Here is a 15,721-nt window from a genome sequence, read left to right on the forward strand (position 1 = left end):
AAAAGTAGAGGGAAAACAAACAAATCCAAAGTTCTACTCACTCCATTTCATATACAGTAACTGGCAATGTTTGCTCCATGAGGGAAAATTTCTTGGTCTTCACTGGTTTAATAATAGGTTCTGTAGGAAAAGAAAGCATTGAAATAATACTGTCTTTAACGGGAAAACAAGGCATTTCTAACTCAGTGATCAGTGAGAAAAGATTCAATAATGCATGCTTCACATGCCACAAATTTTAAACTGAATTCCATGGATTTCTGATTTATGCTTGACAAATAAAAAGATATATTTTTTGCTTAAAAAGAGGCTGGGAATATTTCCCAAATATCAAATAGTGAATGTAATTAATAGCACATTAGACAGAACAATATATTTGTCTTAGTTCTCACTGATGTATAACATCTGGCCTAAAATATAGCATGGCAAATCACATCCATATATATTGTCCTGTGCAAAATAAAAAACACAAAACAGATCTCTTGATCAGGGTTAATATTAGAACTAAAATATAGCATTACATATCAGTATCCATATATGCTGTTCTGTGCAAAAGAATAAATATAAAACAGATCTCGATATGGGTTAATACAGCAACCTTTCGCCATGATATCTAGTTTTTCACATGTGGTAGAATTTCATATACTTTTTTAGTTCAGGAAGATTTATCTAGCAGCTCTATTTATGTCTCTTTAGTATCAGGAGGTTTTTTAGTTTTATTTTTCTTTTTAAAAAACTCAGTGTATTTTAATACTTCTTGAAGAAGCAAAAGTTGTTCTTTTATGCCAGTTGCAACATTTAAATTTCTCACCTGTAAGAGGCTGTGTATCTTCTTCCTGCACTATAGTTTCTACTTCTGGACCATATACCTCCTCGGCTGTTGGATAATATTTCTTATCCTCATGCAACACTACATCCATCCCAGGGTGATCTTCATCATGGTCTCCCATATCATCGTCGTCATCATCATCATCAGGCTGAAACAAAAACAAATTGCCCTCAGCCAATTATTAATAATAGACTTCCACTTACAGAATTTAGGGCTGATATCTATATTCAGTTATAACTTGCAAACATATGTGCATATTGGATAGTTTGTAAAATGCTGCCAAACAAGAAAGTACTTTCTCAGCATCATGTTAACAGCTACTCTGAAAATTAAGGCTTACACTGTTTTCAGTACCAAGAGATGCAAAATAACAGCTTAATCTTTAATCTGTTCATTACAGAAACTGAATTACAGAAGCATATAAAAAACTAAGGGATGATCTTAAGCATAAATATTGTTTGTAGCAGAAGCATAAAATCAGTACCTCATCAAGATCTTTTGACTCACGACCCATTTCATCATCGTCATCATCAGAATCAAGCTCTGGACCAATATAATTTCCAAATTCATCATACAAGTCTGTATCCATGTTGCTGGGTCTTGAATATAAAAATAAATCATTAAATAGAGCTAGTTTGTATTCTGAAAATATTACTTTAATATTTGATTGCTTTGCAACTTATTTAATGTGCCTTACCCCTGCTTGCAGGATTCATATTGGGATACTTTTCAATTTATTATCTTGATACCCTAATTTTATTGCAAGCTTGATATTTTATCAGCATTTAATACTACTCCTTTAAATAGCTTATTCCTTGCTTATAGTTTCACATTTTATTTTCAGGTTTTCAGTTATAAACTATCAATTCATTAGCTTTCTTTCAGTATTAACCTAAGAGTATTTTTTATTCATCAACCCTAACAACTTCCACAATTCTTCCTGATTTTAATTATCAGGTATAAGTTCTACAACTCCTTTTTAGCCACAATTGTCTTCACATCACAGCATTCACCTTATACAGAATAAGAACAATTATTCTTAAGTATTAGTCCTTCTAATTCAACAGTATCTTTTTCAGAATTGTCAGTCGCAAGTTCCAGTTTTAGAATATGATAGCTTTTTGTTATAGGTTAGAAAAAGAAAAAGAAACAAAAAAATAGCATCTTATCAGAATTCACATGGTAGCTGTAGCTTTATTTTCCACAACAAACCTAGTCTATCTTAATGCATGTGATTTTACTGTTGAGTCCTTTTTATTTCAGAGGAAGATTAAGTATATATTAATCTCTTTCGTATTGCAATTAATAAAGACAGGCACGTATGTTTCAATAAAATCTTGTCTAAGATGTATAGACATTTATTCTCTACAATTTGAAACTGCAAAGTCTTGTTTTTTAAAATCCCTAAATCTGTCTTCCCATTAGCTTCCATACGGTAGGTAGAGTTATCTCAAATCTCTACGCGTTGCCATATCCGCTTATTCGAATTCCAGCACGTTCGTTCAAAGTACGAAGCGCGTGCTTTAAGCCTACTGAAAGACATTGTGCAATCTAACGGCCGTTTATTACTTTAGAAATAAGAATTTTATTTTATATCGTAAGGCTTTACAAGAAATAGTAACGCACGCACACACTTACCTCTTTTTGTTCTCCTTCTCAGGAAGCGCGCGTTGCTCGAGACGTTTCCCTTGCCGGCGCACGATGCGACCATGGCACAAAAAGTCCCTTCAATTTCCTCCGGATAAAGTTGTCCATTTAGCAGCCTGATTGATTTTTCACACTTTTCCCTCTGTCTGATGCTGTAAAGTGAGAGAGAATTAGAAATTCGGTTTGGATTCTTTTCGGGCCGTAGAAAAATTGAAATTTTTCATAAGCATTGACTGCGCTCAGGCGTATATTATAGACTGCCCCGATCACTATGGGTCCATCTCGCCATTTCGTTTTCTAATTGTTATGGAAACCGAACTGACGCTTAATTGCTATAGAAAGTGGAGGCCCAGGCAGAAAAAGAAACAATCGAACCACGTTTCCACAAACGTGGAAAAATCTTCCCTTCTATTTGGTAACGGTCGGGTTAGCGAGAGAAATCGAGAACAGTTTTTGCGGTATGCATGGGATAGTAAAATAAAACATAAACCTGTAGAATCCGAGGGCACTGAGTATGGAGTGGCCAAAAGGTTATTAGTTCGGGCCGACTTGTTTACCATTTTCTGGGAGAGTTGGTGAATATGTTCTTGCTTTCTTATTTACTATTTTTATATTGACGTACTTCCTTTCCGTCAGTACCCGATCCAAGAATAGAATAGAAGGGACCTTGGAGGTCTTCTAGTCCAGCCCCCTGCTCAAGCAGGAAAACTTATACCATCTCAGACAAGTGACTGTCTAGCCTCTTCTTAAACATCTCCAATGATGGAGCGCCCACGATTTCTGGGGGCAAGCTATTCCACTGGTTAATTGTCCTCACTGTCAGGAAGTTTCTCCTTAATTCTAGGTTGCTTCTCTCTTTGATCAGTTTGCAATCATTGTTTCTTGTCCTGCTCTCTGGTGCTTTGGAGAATAATTTGACGCCCTGTTTGTGTCAGCTCCTCAAATACTGGAATACTGCTATCATGTCACCCCTATTTCTTCTTTTCTTTAGACCATCCAAACTCAAGGCCCGCAGCTGTTCTTCATATCTTTTAGTCTCCAGGACTCTTTTCTGAATTTTTTCCAAACACTCTTTTTTGTGATATGGTGACCAAAATTGGCTGCAGTATTCCAGGTGTGGTCTTACTAGGGATTTATAAAGCGGTACGAATACCTCGCGTGGTCTTGATTCTATGCCTCTGTTTATACAACCCAGGATTGTATTGGCTTTTTTGGTTGCTGCTGCACATTGCTGGCTCATGGTTAAGTGATCATCCACTAGGACTCCAAGGTCCCTCTCACAGTTACTGTTTTAAGCCAGGTCTTGCACAATCTGTACTTGTACCTTTGATTTTTCCTGTCTAAATGTAAAACTTTGCTTTTCTCCACATTGAAACTCATTTTATTGGATAGGACCCATTGTTCAAGTTTGTCAAGATCTTCTGGGGTGTTGGCTACTCCTGTCAGTTTGGTGTCATCTGCAAATTTGATGAGTTTCCCTTCAATTCCCTCATCTTAGTCATTGATGAAGATATTGAAGAGTACTGGGCCTAAGACAGAACCTTGTAGTACCCCCATTGCTTACTGTGGATGTAGTGCCATTGAGGACTACTCTTTGAGTACAGTTTGCCAGCCAGCTACAGATCCATCTGGTGGTGATGTCTATTCTAGCTTTTTCTAGCTTACCAAGGAGTAGGTTGTGGTCTACTTTATCAAATGCCTTACTGAAATCTAAGTATGTTGTATGTAGTATGTTTTAAATGTGTTATGTATGTATACATTTTGAGAGGAAGCAACTAAATTTCATTTTTAATGTGTGCCATTGTGCCCACAGGAAAAAAATGACAATAAAGGTTGTCTGTCTGTCTATCTGTCTATCTATCTATCTATCATCCACAGTATTTCGCTGGTCTATTAGTTTAGTCACTTTGTCGAAGAATGAAATAAGATTGGTTTGGCATGATCTGTTTTTAACAAATCCATGCTGGCTACTAGTTATAACTTTGTTTGCTTCTAGTTATTCGCAGATCTGTTTTTTGATTATCTTTTCTAGGATCTTCCCAGGTATTGATGTTAAACTGATTGGTCTGTAGTTTCCTGGGTCCATTTTTTTCCCTTTCTTGAAGATGGGAACCACATCAGCCCTTTTCCAATCCTCAGGTATTTCCCCAGTGCTCCTGGATTTTTGAAAGATGTGGTGCAATGGTTCTGAGATAACATCTGCCAGCTCCTTCAGAACTCTGGGTTGTAATCTCTCAGACCCTGGTGATTTATATTTGTCAAGGTTGGATAGGTGTTCTCTTAGCATTTTCTTGCTTATTTTAATTTTTGTTTCTGGAGAAAAAAATGACCCAAAAGAAGGGTGCATTCAATAGAAAATCCCTTATATATCAGAATCTACTAACAAGGATATAGTGGTTGAACTGACTCTTAAAAAATTATAATCTACCAATCTATTTATTTTGACTGATTTTACTGAATAAGTTCACTCACCAGCTTTATAAGAAGCTGATTGTTTTTTCTTATGCAATTATTTGAGATACATAGTTTTTCAAATTAAATATCTAATGTATTGGGTAGCTGTGTTCTTCTTAGGTTTCCAAAGTGGAAGGCATGATAGATTTCCATGCTTTGGAGAAAGAGCTGGAAGAAGCTATTGCCTCAGATGAGAAATACCAGAGAGAAAATGAGGCTAAATTCCGAGCGGTGCATCAGAAAGTATCATCTTATGAAGAATTCAGGTTTCTTGATTTTCAGATTCCTTTATTGATTTGATGCAGAATATGGATAAAACATTTAATTAACCACGAGGGCAACTTCCTTTGAATTTAGGAAATTTATAAACATATAATAATTAAATAATACTTACATATAAGTATTGTAACTCTGGTTATTTATTTATTTTTATTGAAAATTTTATAAAAGTTTTACAATATAATTCCCCCCCTCCCCAAAACCCACCCTTCCACTCCCCCCTCCCTCCCCCCCACTTCCCAGAGCCAATCACAGGGTTAACAATACAATAATCATACTCTATCTAACATTAATCAACTATTAAAATAACAAATCTGTAACATCCTTTAACTCTCTTTTAAACAAATATACTGCTATTAAACACAATAATTATAACATCATATTAATAATTAGAAATAAAAATAAGTAAACTATTATAACATATAAACTACATTAATACTCTAAGATTCACCCAAAAACCAAATGAAACTTTTTAGTCCCATATTTACTCTCAATATAATCTATCCATCTTCTCCAAACCGAAATGTATCTTTCTTGTGAAATCTTGGCCATTTCTGCTAAATTTGAGACTTTAAATGACCATTCTTCTATAGTGGGCAAACGTTCCGTTTTCCAACATTGAGCTACTAGTAGTCTTGCAGCAGTTATCAGGTTCAACATCAAGTCCATTTCTTTTGTATCCAAATCTTCCATAATACCCAGCAAAAATATCTGCGGTTTAAACTTTATCTTTTTCTTAAAAATATTTTGAATATTCCACCATATCTTAATCCAAAATGCTTTTACTTCCCTGCATGTCCACCAAATATGAAAATAGATTGCATCTAAGTTTCCACATCTCCAACACTTAGGTTGTAAATTAGGATACATGTAGGACAATTTTTGAGGATCCAGATGCCACCTATAAAACATTTTATAAAATTTTTCCCTTAAATTTTGGGCTTGAGTAAATTTTACATTTCTAATACAAATTGTCTCCCATGTTTCCAATAAAATCGGTTCTTGTATATTTTGAGCCCAAACTCTGGTTATTTTTAAAATCTGAATTTTTCTGTTAATTTCCGTATTAACAGTTATTTTTCAGCTGCCTTCCCATTGTTCTATTAGTGCTGAAAAAATTCGTTTATTTTATAGTAGCCTATTGGTCTGTTAAAACTGGAGAGTAATACATGTCTCATAACATTAGTAGTTCTTTAATGTTTATTTCATTGCATGTAGAATGTTGGATGATATATTACATTGAATAGCAACTTAAATGTTAATCATGGAATATAGGCATTAGAAAGCAATCTAGGAGACTTTCTTGTCCAGTTGTTTTATCTTGTGCAGGAAATGTAGTACAAGACTGCAGAGATATTCATTTCTATGATATATGTTAGCAATATAGTGCAGCTTCCATCACCTTCAATTTTAACTTCTGCATACCTGAGAGAAGGGAGCCAAATAACTAACAATTAAATCACTCTTCCCCCTATTATTTTTCATAATATATCAGAGAAAGAAGCAACAATTGGAGCACATAACACAGAAGCTAGAGTTACCAGTTAAAATTGGAAGAAGCAGAGGTGTTCTCTTTACTGCATTCTTTTTCCTCCTACATGTTGCAATCTCTATTGTATATTGTTATCCAGAATTTTATAAGGTAGAGCGGCCTTTCCCATAAACTAACAGTTAAGAGACGAGGCAAGATGCATGATATAACTTTCCTATTTCTTTAATAATTAGATGAAATGAGTATTTGGTAGCTTTAAACCAAGTTGCTGTTGCTGAAATGATTATCTGAAATGTCTCTAAAATCTTCCTCCATTCTGTCTGCAGAGATATTGTTCTAGCCTCCCATTTGAAACCTCTGGAGCAAAAGGATAAAATGGGAAGTGGCAGGAATGTGTTGTGGAACTCTTGTGCAGTTAAAGCAAATCATAAACAAGAGAGTAAGATAGACTTGCCTCAGGTAAGAGTAAATCTGTCTATGAGCCAAAATATTTTTTTTAAATTAAATCTGTTTTATTTTATTTAGGAAGTAGAAGATTGTTTTCTTAATATTTGAATAAATCTAATAATACTATGGAATTATTATTTTCCTATCCTATCCATCTTCCTAATTTGTATTGTTTTGTTGAAGAATTATACCCAAAAATGTACAGTGAGAGCATATAATTTTTAAGAGATGATGCTTTTGTATTCTGCTTTTCTCCTTTTGGGTTTTTTCTACTTTTGATTGCTCATCATTAATTAATATATTGTGCCATTGTTTTGTTTTAAAAAATCAGTTTCTACCAGCCCTGCTTAAATTTCAGTTTCCATATAATATGTAATTAATATTTTAAAAATGAAGAAGCTGAGTTCTTAATTGTGGAGCTGGAAAGTACAATAATATCTAGGTGATGGGATTATGTCATTTTTAAAAATTCTCTAGGAATTGGAACGCCTGCCTGAAACTTCTGCAGAGTTCTACAGAGATTGGCGCAGATGTATGAAAAATAATCAAGATCGCTATCTCCTCCTCCTCCAACTTGGATCCCAAAACTTGGGCCGCATCTTCCAAATAGATCTTGCTTTTGGCCTCTTGGGTGAATTTCTAGTGGTGCTGAACCAAAATGCTTGCATCAAAGACTGCAATTTTATCTTGGATATCTTGGAGAATTTATCAGGCACGAAACGTTTTGGACTAAACATTGAACTTCTGAGTGAGATAGAGAAAGAAAACTGCAGGCAGTTATTTGAAAAATTGCAAAAAATAGAAATTGGCCTTGACAATTTTTCTGAAATTCAACAGATTTCAAATGAAGATGGTACAGACACTACTCAAATCCATTGTCAAGCAGGTAAAGAAACTAAAAAAAAAATGCTAAAACTGATGAACCTTTACCAAACGTCCTCAATCAATTCTTGAGTTTATACTAGTGCTCGCCTCTTGCTTTTTGTCTCTATTGCAATAAAATGTTATATCAACTTATCAGTTTAAATGTATGCATTATTTGTTTTTTGAGTATTTGTCATATTTCGTATCACACATCTTGATTTTCTGCTTTAGTTACAAGGCTTAGTCCTTGAAGTATCAAAGGCACTACTGACAACTCGGATATTGGCATCTTTGAGCATATTTATTTAAAGGTTTTTTTGACTTAATAGGTAAGCATAGCAAGCAACTCAGCTGAAATCATAGAGAAGAACTTTCCGTTCAGATTGAAGAACCTGAAAGCAAGTATTATCATAAACAGGTTGTTATTAAGGCATTTTGAGAGAATGCACTTTATTCTTTAGAGCTACATGGTATCAGCGACGGTATGATAGATTGCTTGTCTGTTCTATTTCTAGATGCTCACCATAGCAATACTCCAATTAACTGTTTGGAAGCAAGCTTTTGAGTATCTGCAATATTCTGACATATTCTGTCATAGCAAAAATAGTATTATATTTCCAGGCTAATATTAACTTGATACAATATTAGGTGAGATTTCAACTAACTTAGTCTTGATAGAGAACAATTTTAAAAACTGTATTATTCCCAGCAAAGCAATAAAACATTTTGAAAGGAAATTTTAAAGAAATTGTTTTGGATCATGGTATCAGATGGAACTGTCATATATCTAGAACCTACAGCAGTGATGGCGAACCTTTTAGAGACCGAGGGCCCAAACTGCAACCCAAAACCCACTTATGCATCGTCGGGTGCCGGGTGGGTGTGGCCCATTGGGTGGGCGTGGCTGCGGTGGTAACGGCAGACTGGGTGGGACTAAAAAGTTTAATCAATCAATTACAACTTTGCGAGATCTTTTTTTTTCCGGCGAGAAGTTGAAATTGATTGATTGATTGAACCTCTTTTTTTTTGTACACAGCAGCGCAGGCCTAAAGCGAAAAGGTTTTATAAAACCCAGCTGAAGGTCTAGGACTGGGGCGACGGCACGCGTGCCCACAGAGAGGGCCCTGAGTGCTGCCTCTGGCACCCGTGCCATAGGTTCGCCACCACTGACCTACAGTATATAGTACTTTCTACTTAATCTTTACCCTATGTGCTGGACCAGTATGTAACTCTGGCCAGAGCATATATTTAGCTTAGAAAACTGTGTGTAGAGCAAGTAGCATTTTAAGGGTTAAAATGGTGTCCCCTTAAGGGTAGCCTTCTGGGAAATGTAGTTTAGTTGTTACATGGTTATATCTGTGTTCTAATTGGTCAATTCTATGTCTTAACTAGCCATTGGGAGGGAGTTCAATGTTTTATGACAGGATTTCCTGGCTACATGCCAGCATGTAAAGTTTTGTGTAGTATGGCCACAGGATCCTTTGCTCCATACGAACATGGGGTGAATCTACCTTTAATTTTTTACACCACAAGAACAGACAGATTATGATACGTGCCTCAGAAGAACTCTTCTTAACTGTGAGTTATTGTTTAGAGATTCCTGAATAATAAATAATCTGAATATTAACCATCTTTGGAGTTAATATGTCTGTGACAAACAGGAATAAAGCAAATCTCTTGTTTGGATCAGAACACCCTATGTATTCTCTTTCATCCTTCCCATCAAAGTTGCCACAGATACCAGAGAGGCCTTAGCAAGCTGAGAGTACCTATAGCTCTTCATTTGTATTCATCTTCATTACTTTATTAAAGATTAATATGCAGACTATGCATTGTTAAGAAAATTGCTGTTATTAAGTGGTCAAATTGTTTGGTCTGGTATCATCTTGTGTACACTGAAGTAGAAATGGCATTATAAAAAGATATTATTGTGAAAGTAGCAGAAAACATAATAGCATATACAAGTTTCAACTAAGAAGATCAGACTTTGGGGCTTAGCATTATCAGATGAACATAAGCAGATGAGCTGTAAGAGGAATGTTATATTATGCCAAAGTGCATATGTTTTTTTTATCTAGTTCAGGAGTTCCTTGGATTTTCCTTACAGCTACCCAGCCAGGCTTTGGTTTCAATTCAAATTACAACACTCACACTCAAAGCAAAAACAAAACAAAACAAAACAAAAACATGATTCTACCAGATTCACTTGTATCATTGTCTCAATCTCTAGATCCCTTGGTGTTCCATGAAAGAAATTGTAAAAAATTCAGCCATTAAAAGGCTATCTACATTACAACTGCTCTAAGTCATCGTAATTGTGATTAACAATTATATAATTTGATACGTTATGAAGTTGTATCTAGAGTATACTATAGCAGTAAAAAATAATAATAATAATAAGAGGGTAGATAGATTGAGGGAAAGAATCTCTGTTTGAGTCTTCCTCCCCCCCCAAAAAAAATTCAGATGTTACATTAAATCTTGGTAAAATGAAACAGTTAATGGAACAATTGATGGTTGAGCAGTTTAAGACTATTATGCAATTCTGTCAGATGATCGGTTCTGGGAAGCTTGAAGGGGAAAGTGCATGCTCATTTCAGCCTGAAATACCAATCAGCACCTCTCTAATCACATTCACCCTCACTTTCAACATAATGGGTGCAGTCTTTAACATTACAATAGTAAAATGAAGGATGTCTTACTAAATCCTTTCAATCATAGGCTGATAGGCTGGGATTAAGATGAACGTTATGAACCCTGACAAAACAAACAAAAACCAAACAGGTTGCCGAATGTGTTAATATTGTAGTTACAGTAGGTGCAAATGGGAAAATAATTTTTGTTCCTCAACATCAAATTCATTTAAAGAATTACATAATGGATTTTTTAATATTTTCTTAAAATGATAGGAAATAACACTGTAACACTGCAGTAATTATGCTACAGAAATGGCAGTACAATCTGAAAATCTCTAACAACAGAGCAGAATGTGGTCCTAGGTTTTCTGATAATGAGGCAGTTTCATTTATACAGTCAGTCATAATGGTCTGCAAGGGCTTAGATTTGTCTATATCAGAACTCAGTTGGCATTCTAGAACTCACAGAAGCAATTCCAGAGTCCTTATTTCTTATGAAAAGATAATATGTACATATGATGTACATTGTTAAAAGGTCAGCTCTGAAAGAATTTGAACAAAACCAGCAATTCTAGAATGAAGGTTCTCTTCATTGATGTGCATAGTTAAAATGTAAACTCCAAAATTTGTAATTAGCTTCTGCTATAGGACGTGGAAACTGTTAGATAATATAATATGGACAGCCATCAAATGGTGTCGGCAGGATTGGCTGTGATAGCTATGGTCCTTGGCATTGCTGATGTTCTTCATGCCTTTGCTATTATGGAAAAAGAAGATGTGTTCAAGAAGAATCCTTGCCCAGCTTTCTTGATGTTTGAGAATGCTGCTTACTTGGCTGATATGAGTTTTGAATTGCCCTGTAAATGTAAGCCAGAGGAAATAACCACTGTAGTTTGGTACTTTCAAAAAAGCATGGGCAGTCAGCAAACTAAGGTCTTGACAGATTTTGATGGCACTTTGATAGTAGACTCACGCCACATCAAGGTAGGCAGTGACATGCTTCGTCGTTTCAGCATTAGGATGTTTAGTCTCATTGTCTTCCGGATTCAAGTAGAAGATTCAGGGCATTATATCTGTGGTACAAAGAAAGGGGATTTCTTCTACGGTTATGATATAGATGTACAGCCTTCAAGGAGAATAGCTGTCGCCTTTGCAGATGAGGGTCAGCATCCACAGAATGACCTCCATGAAGCAAATTTCACAGTCCTCACCATTTTCTGGGACTGGACTAAGTGCAACCGCTGTGATGTCAGAGGTGAGCAACGAAGAATTGGGCTTTGCTACATAAAGAGTCCTTCTCTCTTCAGGCGGTACCACACCACTATAGAAGAGGTGGCATCTTGTGGCTCAAAATCAATCCCAAAGAATTTCTTTCATGGTATTCAGATGAGAAAGCCTGAAGTTGTTATACGAAGTTGCATGGTATCTTGTAAGAGGAAGATACCTTCAAATGAAGGAGAAGCACCAATTTCAAACATTATCTCAAAGCTTGGAGAAAAACCTTGGATTTCCAATATCCCTATTCAATTCCACAAGCAGTCCCTTGGCAGAGGTTTGATCATTGCTTGCCCTGATTCTAGGCCAGAACATGCTGTTGCTTGGGATAAAGATTCAACAAGATTATATCTCAATAGGTTTCTCACTGGGGTTAATAAGACCATGAGGGTCTTCATTGACCATGGAAATCACCTCCACATTCGTTTTACCCAGATGAATGACAAAGGTATTTATTATTGTTGGCGAGAAGGAGAAATAGTTGCTGGATTCCGGCTATCTGTAGTATATGAAAGTCGCCACAGACGAAGTCTTGATGATCCTGAAAGTCAGTATGCTATTAAGGCTATTATCACAAGCTATGTGCTCATCATCATCTTCTTTATCATCATTCACATTGTTTGCTGTTGCCTCTATGTGTTGAAATGTACAGCTATGGAATAGCATCTCAAGAAAATGACCATAGGCCTAATAAATGATGATGATGATTTGTTTCACAACTAATTTAATAATTAATTGAGCAACTGTTTCTTTATCAATTAAATATTTCAATTTTAGAATACTGTAGAACACTCAGTGAAGATAAATTTTAGACAATCATCTCTCTTAAATATGAGAGCTAATATACAATGAGTAAACAACTGTTAACAAAAGGCAAGGACACTAATATTTTTTCATTCTATATGAAATATGATAGTTTTTTACTGTAGAATTCTATGCCTAATAATAGCCCAATTGGTAAATCAATTTAAAATCCATATGTATTGAGAAAAATCCAGGAAAATAGTTAACTGAGCATTGTCAGTCTGAGATTCCTGTTCGCTGAACTAGTACAGGTTCAAATATGCTTGAACAATATACATATATTGCAAATCTGTAACAGTCACACATAGGGCAATCATTCGGTTGACACTGAAGGTAGATGGGTAATTCATTTCTTATACAGTTTAATTGATGTAACAAAGAACAAGCAATTGATTTTGTGCATCTTTTATCTTAAAAGAAACTTCTGTATTTTGTTTATGTATATATATATATATATATTGTTCCTTTGTAAGCCACTATGAGAATTCTTTGGAGAATATCAAATAAAGAAACAGAATGAGCAGTGAGAAACTGAAGGAGAAGCAATTTTTGATGTAATGTTTAATTGTAAAAGAAATATAATAATAAACAAGTTTGCAATTTTAAATAATGCTTTTGCTATAGCCTCATTGTACTTTTAGTTTCTATTAAGCATTTACATACAATCCTCTGTAAAACTATAATTAGAGGTTCATCTATTACTATAAATATGCAAGCATGTTTATGTGGCTAGCATACAAAGCAGAGCATGAAACTTATGAAGTATTTTAGCATAGAGATTCTAAAAGCAATATATCCAAAATATTAATTAGTCATAATGTTTAATCATTTTTATATGATCCACATTGCTCGTGTTAGGACAGTTAGTTTTACTGGAAAATAGATAAGTTGTGTGTAACTCTTTGTGGTGGAAAATGATGAGTTCCACCATATTCCCTAGTTTTATTTTTTAAAAGAAAAATAAAAGTTATGCCATTTCTTCCACAGTCATAGCTATTAATTTAAAAATAAGCCATTGAAGGAAAAAAGAGGTTAAGCATAAACATCATTTAGTATTCTTTTCCAAAGTACCATTAAAAACAACAACAGCATGTAGTCCATGCATAAGTGCGTGCAATGCAAGGAATCAAAAGTGAAAAATGCAATTAGCAGTATTTGTATAAAATAAGTGACAGCATTCACACAGCCATCTAAAATGGTCATATAAGAAATGTATGTCCCTAGATTTATGTGTTATTTCATTAAGCAGGTTGATTTCTTGAAATTATGCTTGAACATGTGGCTGATATAACAGGTGTGAAAACCCAGTCATTCTTCAAATTCCCTTTCCCCTCAAATTGTGTTTATTTAGTTGGGGGGGGGGGAAGAGTTTCTCAATGCTTCTTACAGGTATGCTCTGTGAAAGACATGTTGTCTTCTTCCTTCTTTCCTTGTCAACACACCTTGGGAAACCCTAACTTCTGTTACCGGCTTAACTTTCTGCTCTGCAATTGAATTCTGCTTTGCTTTAAGCTGAAGCAATGATAAAAGAATAACTTTCTGAGCCTTTAGCACAGAGTGGATTGTCATTTACAGCTAGGGCAGGCATTAGCCATAATTCTTAGGAAAGCTGGAAATTGTCATTCAGTAACCTTCAAAGTGCCATAGGTTGCCTAACCCTGATTTAGAGCAATTGCTTCAATATTTGAAATCATATCAATTTTTAACTTTTTTATTTTTTCACTGACTTGGTTAAACCAAATGAAATTCTATCAAGCATTTTCCTGCCAAACTTCAAATCTTACAGGCATCTTGTCACTGCCCTTCAGAAACACCTAACCTTTCCTCCTCTATCTTCCTCTCTTTTGCCACTTCATCTTTTGATGTTTTTCCCACTACTTCTCCTTGTCATCCTCTGCACACCAGGTTGGGGGGGGGGACTATTTACTTTTTTTGTATAAGATCACTAATTGTATTATACAACTTGGAACCTCTTTATAGCAAAGTGGTTTCTAAAGTAAGAATAGACAAGCAACATCTTTTGATCTGCACATAGTCATATACTGCCCTTTATTTTTTTTTCCTATGGGATTTTATTTTTAAAACTCATGATTTGTGATTTGAATAATCCTATATTTTTATCTCCGTTTTCATTGATTTTTGCATGCAATTTCTTAAAACTAAAATGGTATTTTTATGTTTTTCCTTCCCCCTTTCTTAAAAAATAAAATATTTTATTTCTCTTTTGTGAGATTGATCTATCTCTCAAAGAGGAAAAGGAAGAAGGGCTTAGCCCTTAACTGCATGCCTCAGTGCTAAAGACACATTTCATTTTTTCCTAATTTTTTTTCTCTTATTTTTCCACTACCAAGCATTACTCCAAAGAGGGAGGTTGAGCTAAGATGTGTAAATTTATAGGCCTTCTAGGAGAAAGATTTTTGTTTTAGATAAAACTTGCCTCCTACTTACTAGGGTTCCCTCTTACAAAGGTACAGGAAGCCCTTTGAGAATCGTTGCATATTTTTCCTAGGAAAGAAGCTATGCCTTTAACATACATAGCTAAAACTTTCTCATGGATTATTTTCATTGTAAACTCGTAGTAGGATATTTTGCCCCTCAAATTTCAGTCTGTTATACATTTCTTAAAATTATGGCTGTTTTATCAGAAAATGAGAATAATCCCAACACAGAAGCCAAGGTGGGAATGTCTCATGCATCAGTTCCCTTGTCCCTTTCCAAGTAATGTATTTGATTTCATTACTAAGAAATAATAGATCTAAGCTTTACAATCCATGACATATATCTTCAGTAAAGAAGCTTCTTCTAAATTATACTCCCTTTAAGTCAATGATTTTCACACATAAACATAACCAGCACTTTTATGTAATCAGTAATACAGTAACATGATTCCTATTTATTTATTGGTTCTAATGAGAAGCATCAAGTTATTGCTGTTAAGCCGGCCCAGAACAATTATTTAGCAAAGTATAGCCAGGTCTAAATACTGTGCTATTTGGG

At 35.0% G+C, this 15,721-nt stretch overlaps 3 protein-coding genes across 5 annotated transcripts in view; 2 read left to right on the forward strand and 1 right to left on the reverse strand.

Annotated features, from left to right (window-relative positions):
• Positions 1-2,496, reverse strand: part of EFTUD2 (elongation factor Tu GTP binding domain containing 2) — a 35,680-nt gene extending 33,184 nt beyond the window's left edge. The window contains exons 1-4 of the mRNA XM_015814625.1: positions 2,465-2,496; positions 1,311-1,425; positions 809-974; positions 42-120 (exon numbers count right to left, since the gene is read on the reverse strand). Of these exons, the coding sequence (XP_015670111.1) occupies positions 42-120; positions 809-974; positions 1,311-1,415 (350 nt within the window). The 5' untranslated portion in view covers positions 1,416-1,425; positions 2,465-2,496. The remainder of the gene's footprint in view (positions 1-41; positions 121-808; positions 975-1,310; positions 1,426-2,464) is intronic.
• A 289-nt stretch (positions 2,497-2,785) lies between these two features.
• CCDC103 (coiled-coil domain containing 103) lies at positions 2,786-8,156 on the forward strand. 3 transcript variants are annotated; one of them, XM_029283900.1, is made up of 4 exons: positions 2,786-2,931; positions 5,033-5,193; positions 7,025-7,157; positions 7,623-8,156. In XM_029283900.1, exons 2-4 carry the CDS (start codon positions 5,066-5,068, stop codon positions 8,097-8,099), a joined length of 738 nt encoding a protein of 245 aa, XP_029139733.1. In that variant the 5' UTR covers positions 2,786-2,931; positions 5,033-5,065; the 3' UTR covers positions 8,100-8,156. The 3 variants fall into 3 exon arrangements, with proteins under 3 accessions (XP_029139733.1, XP_015670126.1, XP_029139732.1); XM_015814640.2 differs by having other exon boundaries at positions 5,048-5,193; XM_029283899.1 differs by lacking the exon at positions 2,786-2,931 and having other exon boundaries at positions 4,801-5,193.
• A 3,179-nt stretch (positions 8,157-11,335) lies between these two features.
• Positions 11,336-12,583, forward strand: FAM187A (family with sequence similarity 187 member A). The gene has a single exon (XM_015814637.2). The coding sequence runs from the start codon at positions 11,336-11,338 to the stop codon at positions 12,581-12,583; it is 1,248 nt and encodes a 415-aa protein (XP_015670123.2).
• Positions 12,584-15,721: the final 3,138 nt, after the last annotated feature.

Source organism: Protobothrops mucrosquamatus, unplaced genomic scaffold (genome assembly GCF_001527695.2).
Source record: "Protobothrops mucrosquamatus isolate PMUCROS unplaced genomic scaffold, P.Mucros_1.0 scaffold269, whole genome shotgun sequence".
In the NCBI taxonomy this organism is placed as follows: Eukaryota; Metazoa; Chordata; class Lepidosauria; order Squamata; family Viperidae; genus Protobothrops; species Protobothrops mucrosquamatus.

What these genes read in the sequence shown, in the direction of transcription:
- CCDC103 (XM_029283900.1), top strand. Translation starts at nt 5,066, where the DNA reads ATGATAGATTTCCATGCTTTGGAGAAAGAGCTGGAAGAAGCTATTGCC. An exon ending in TCATCTTATGAAGAATTCAG is followed by an intron (nt 5,194 to 7,024) that starts GTTTCTTGATTT and finishes TTCTGTCTGCAG; the next exon opens with AGATATTGTTCTAGCCTCCC. An exon ending in GTAAGATAGACTTGCCTCAG is followed by an intron (nt 7,158 to 7,622) that starts GTAAGAGTAAAT and finishes AAAATTCTCTAG; the next exon opens with GAATTGGAACGCCTGCCTGA.
- FAM187A (XM_015814637.2), top strand. Translation starts at nt 11,336, where the DNA reads ATGGTGTCGGCAGGATTGGCTGTGATAGCTATGGTCCTTGGCATTGCT.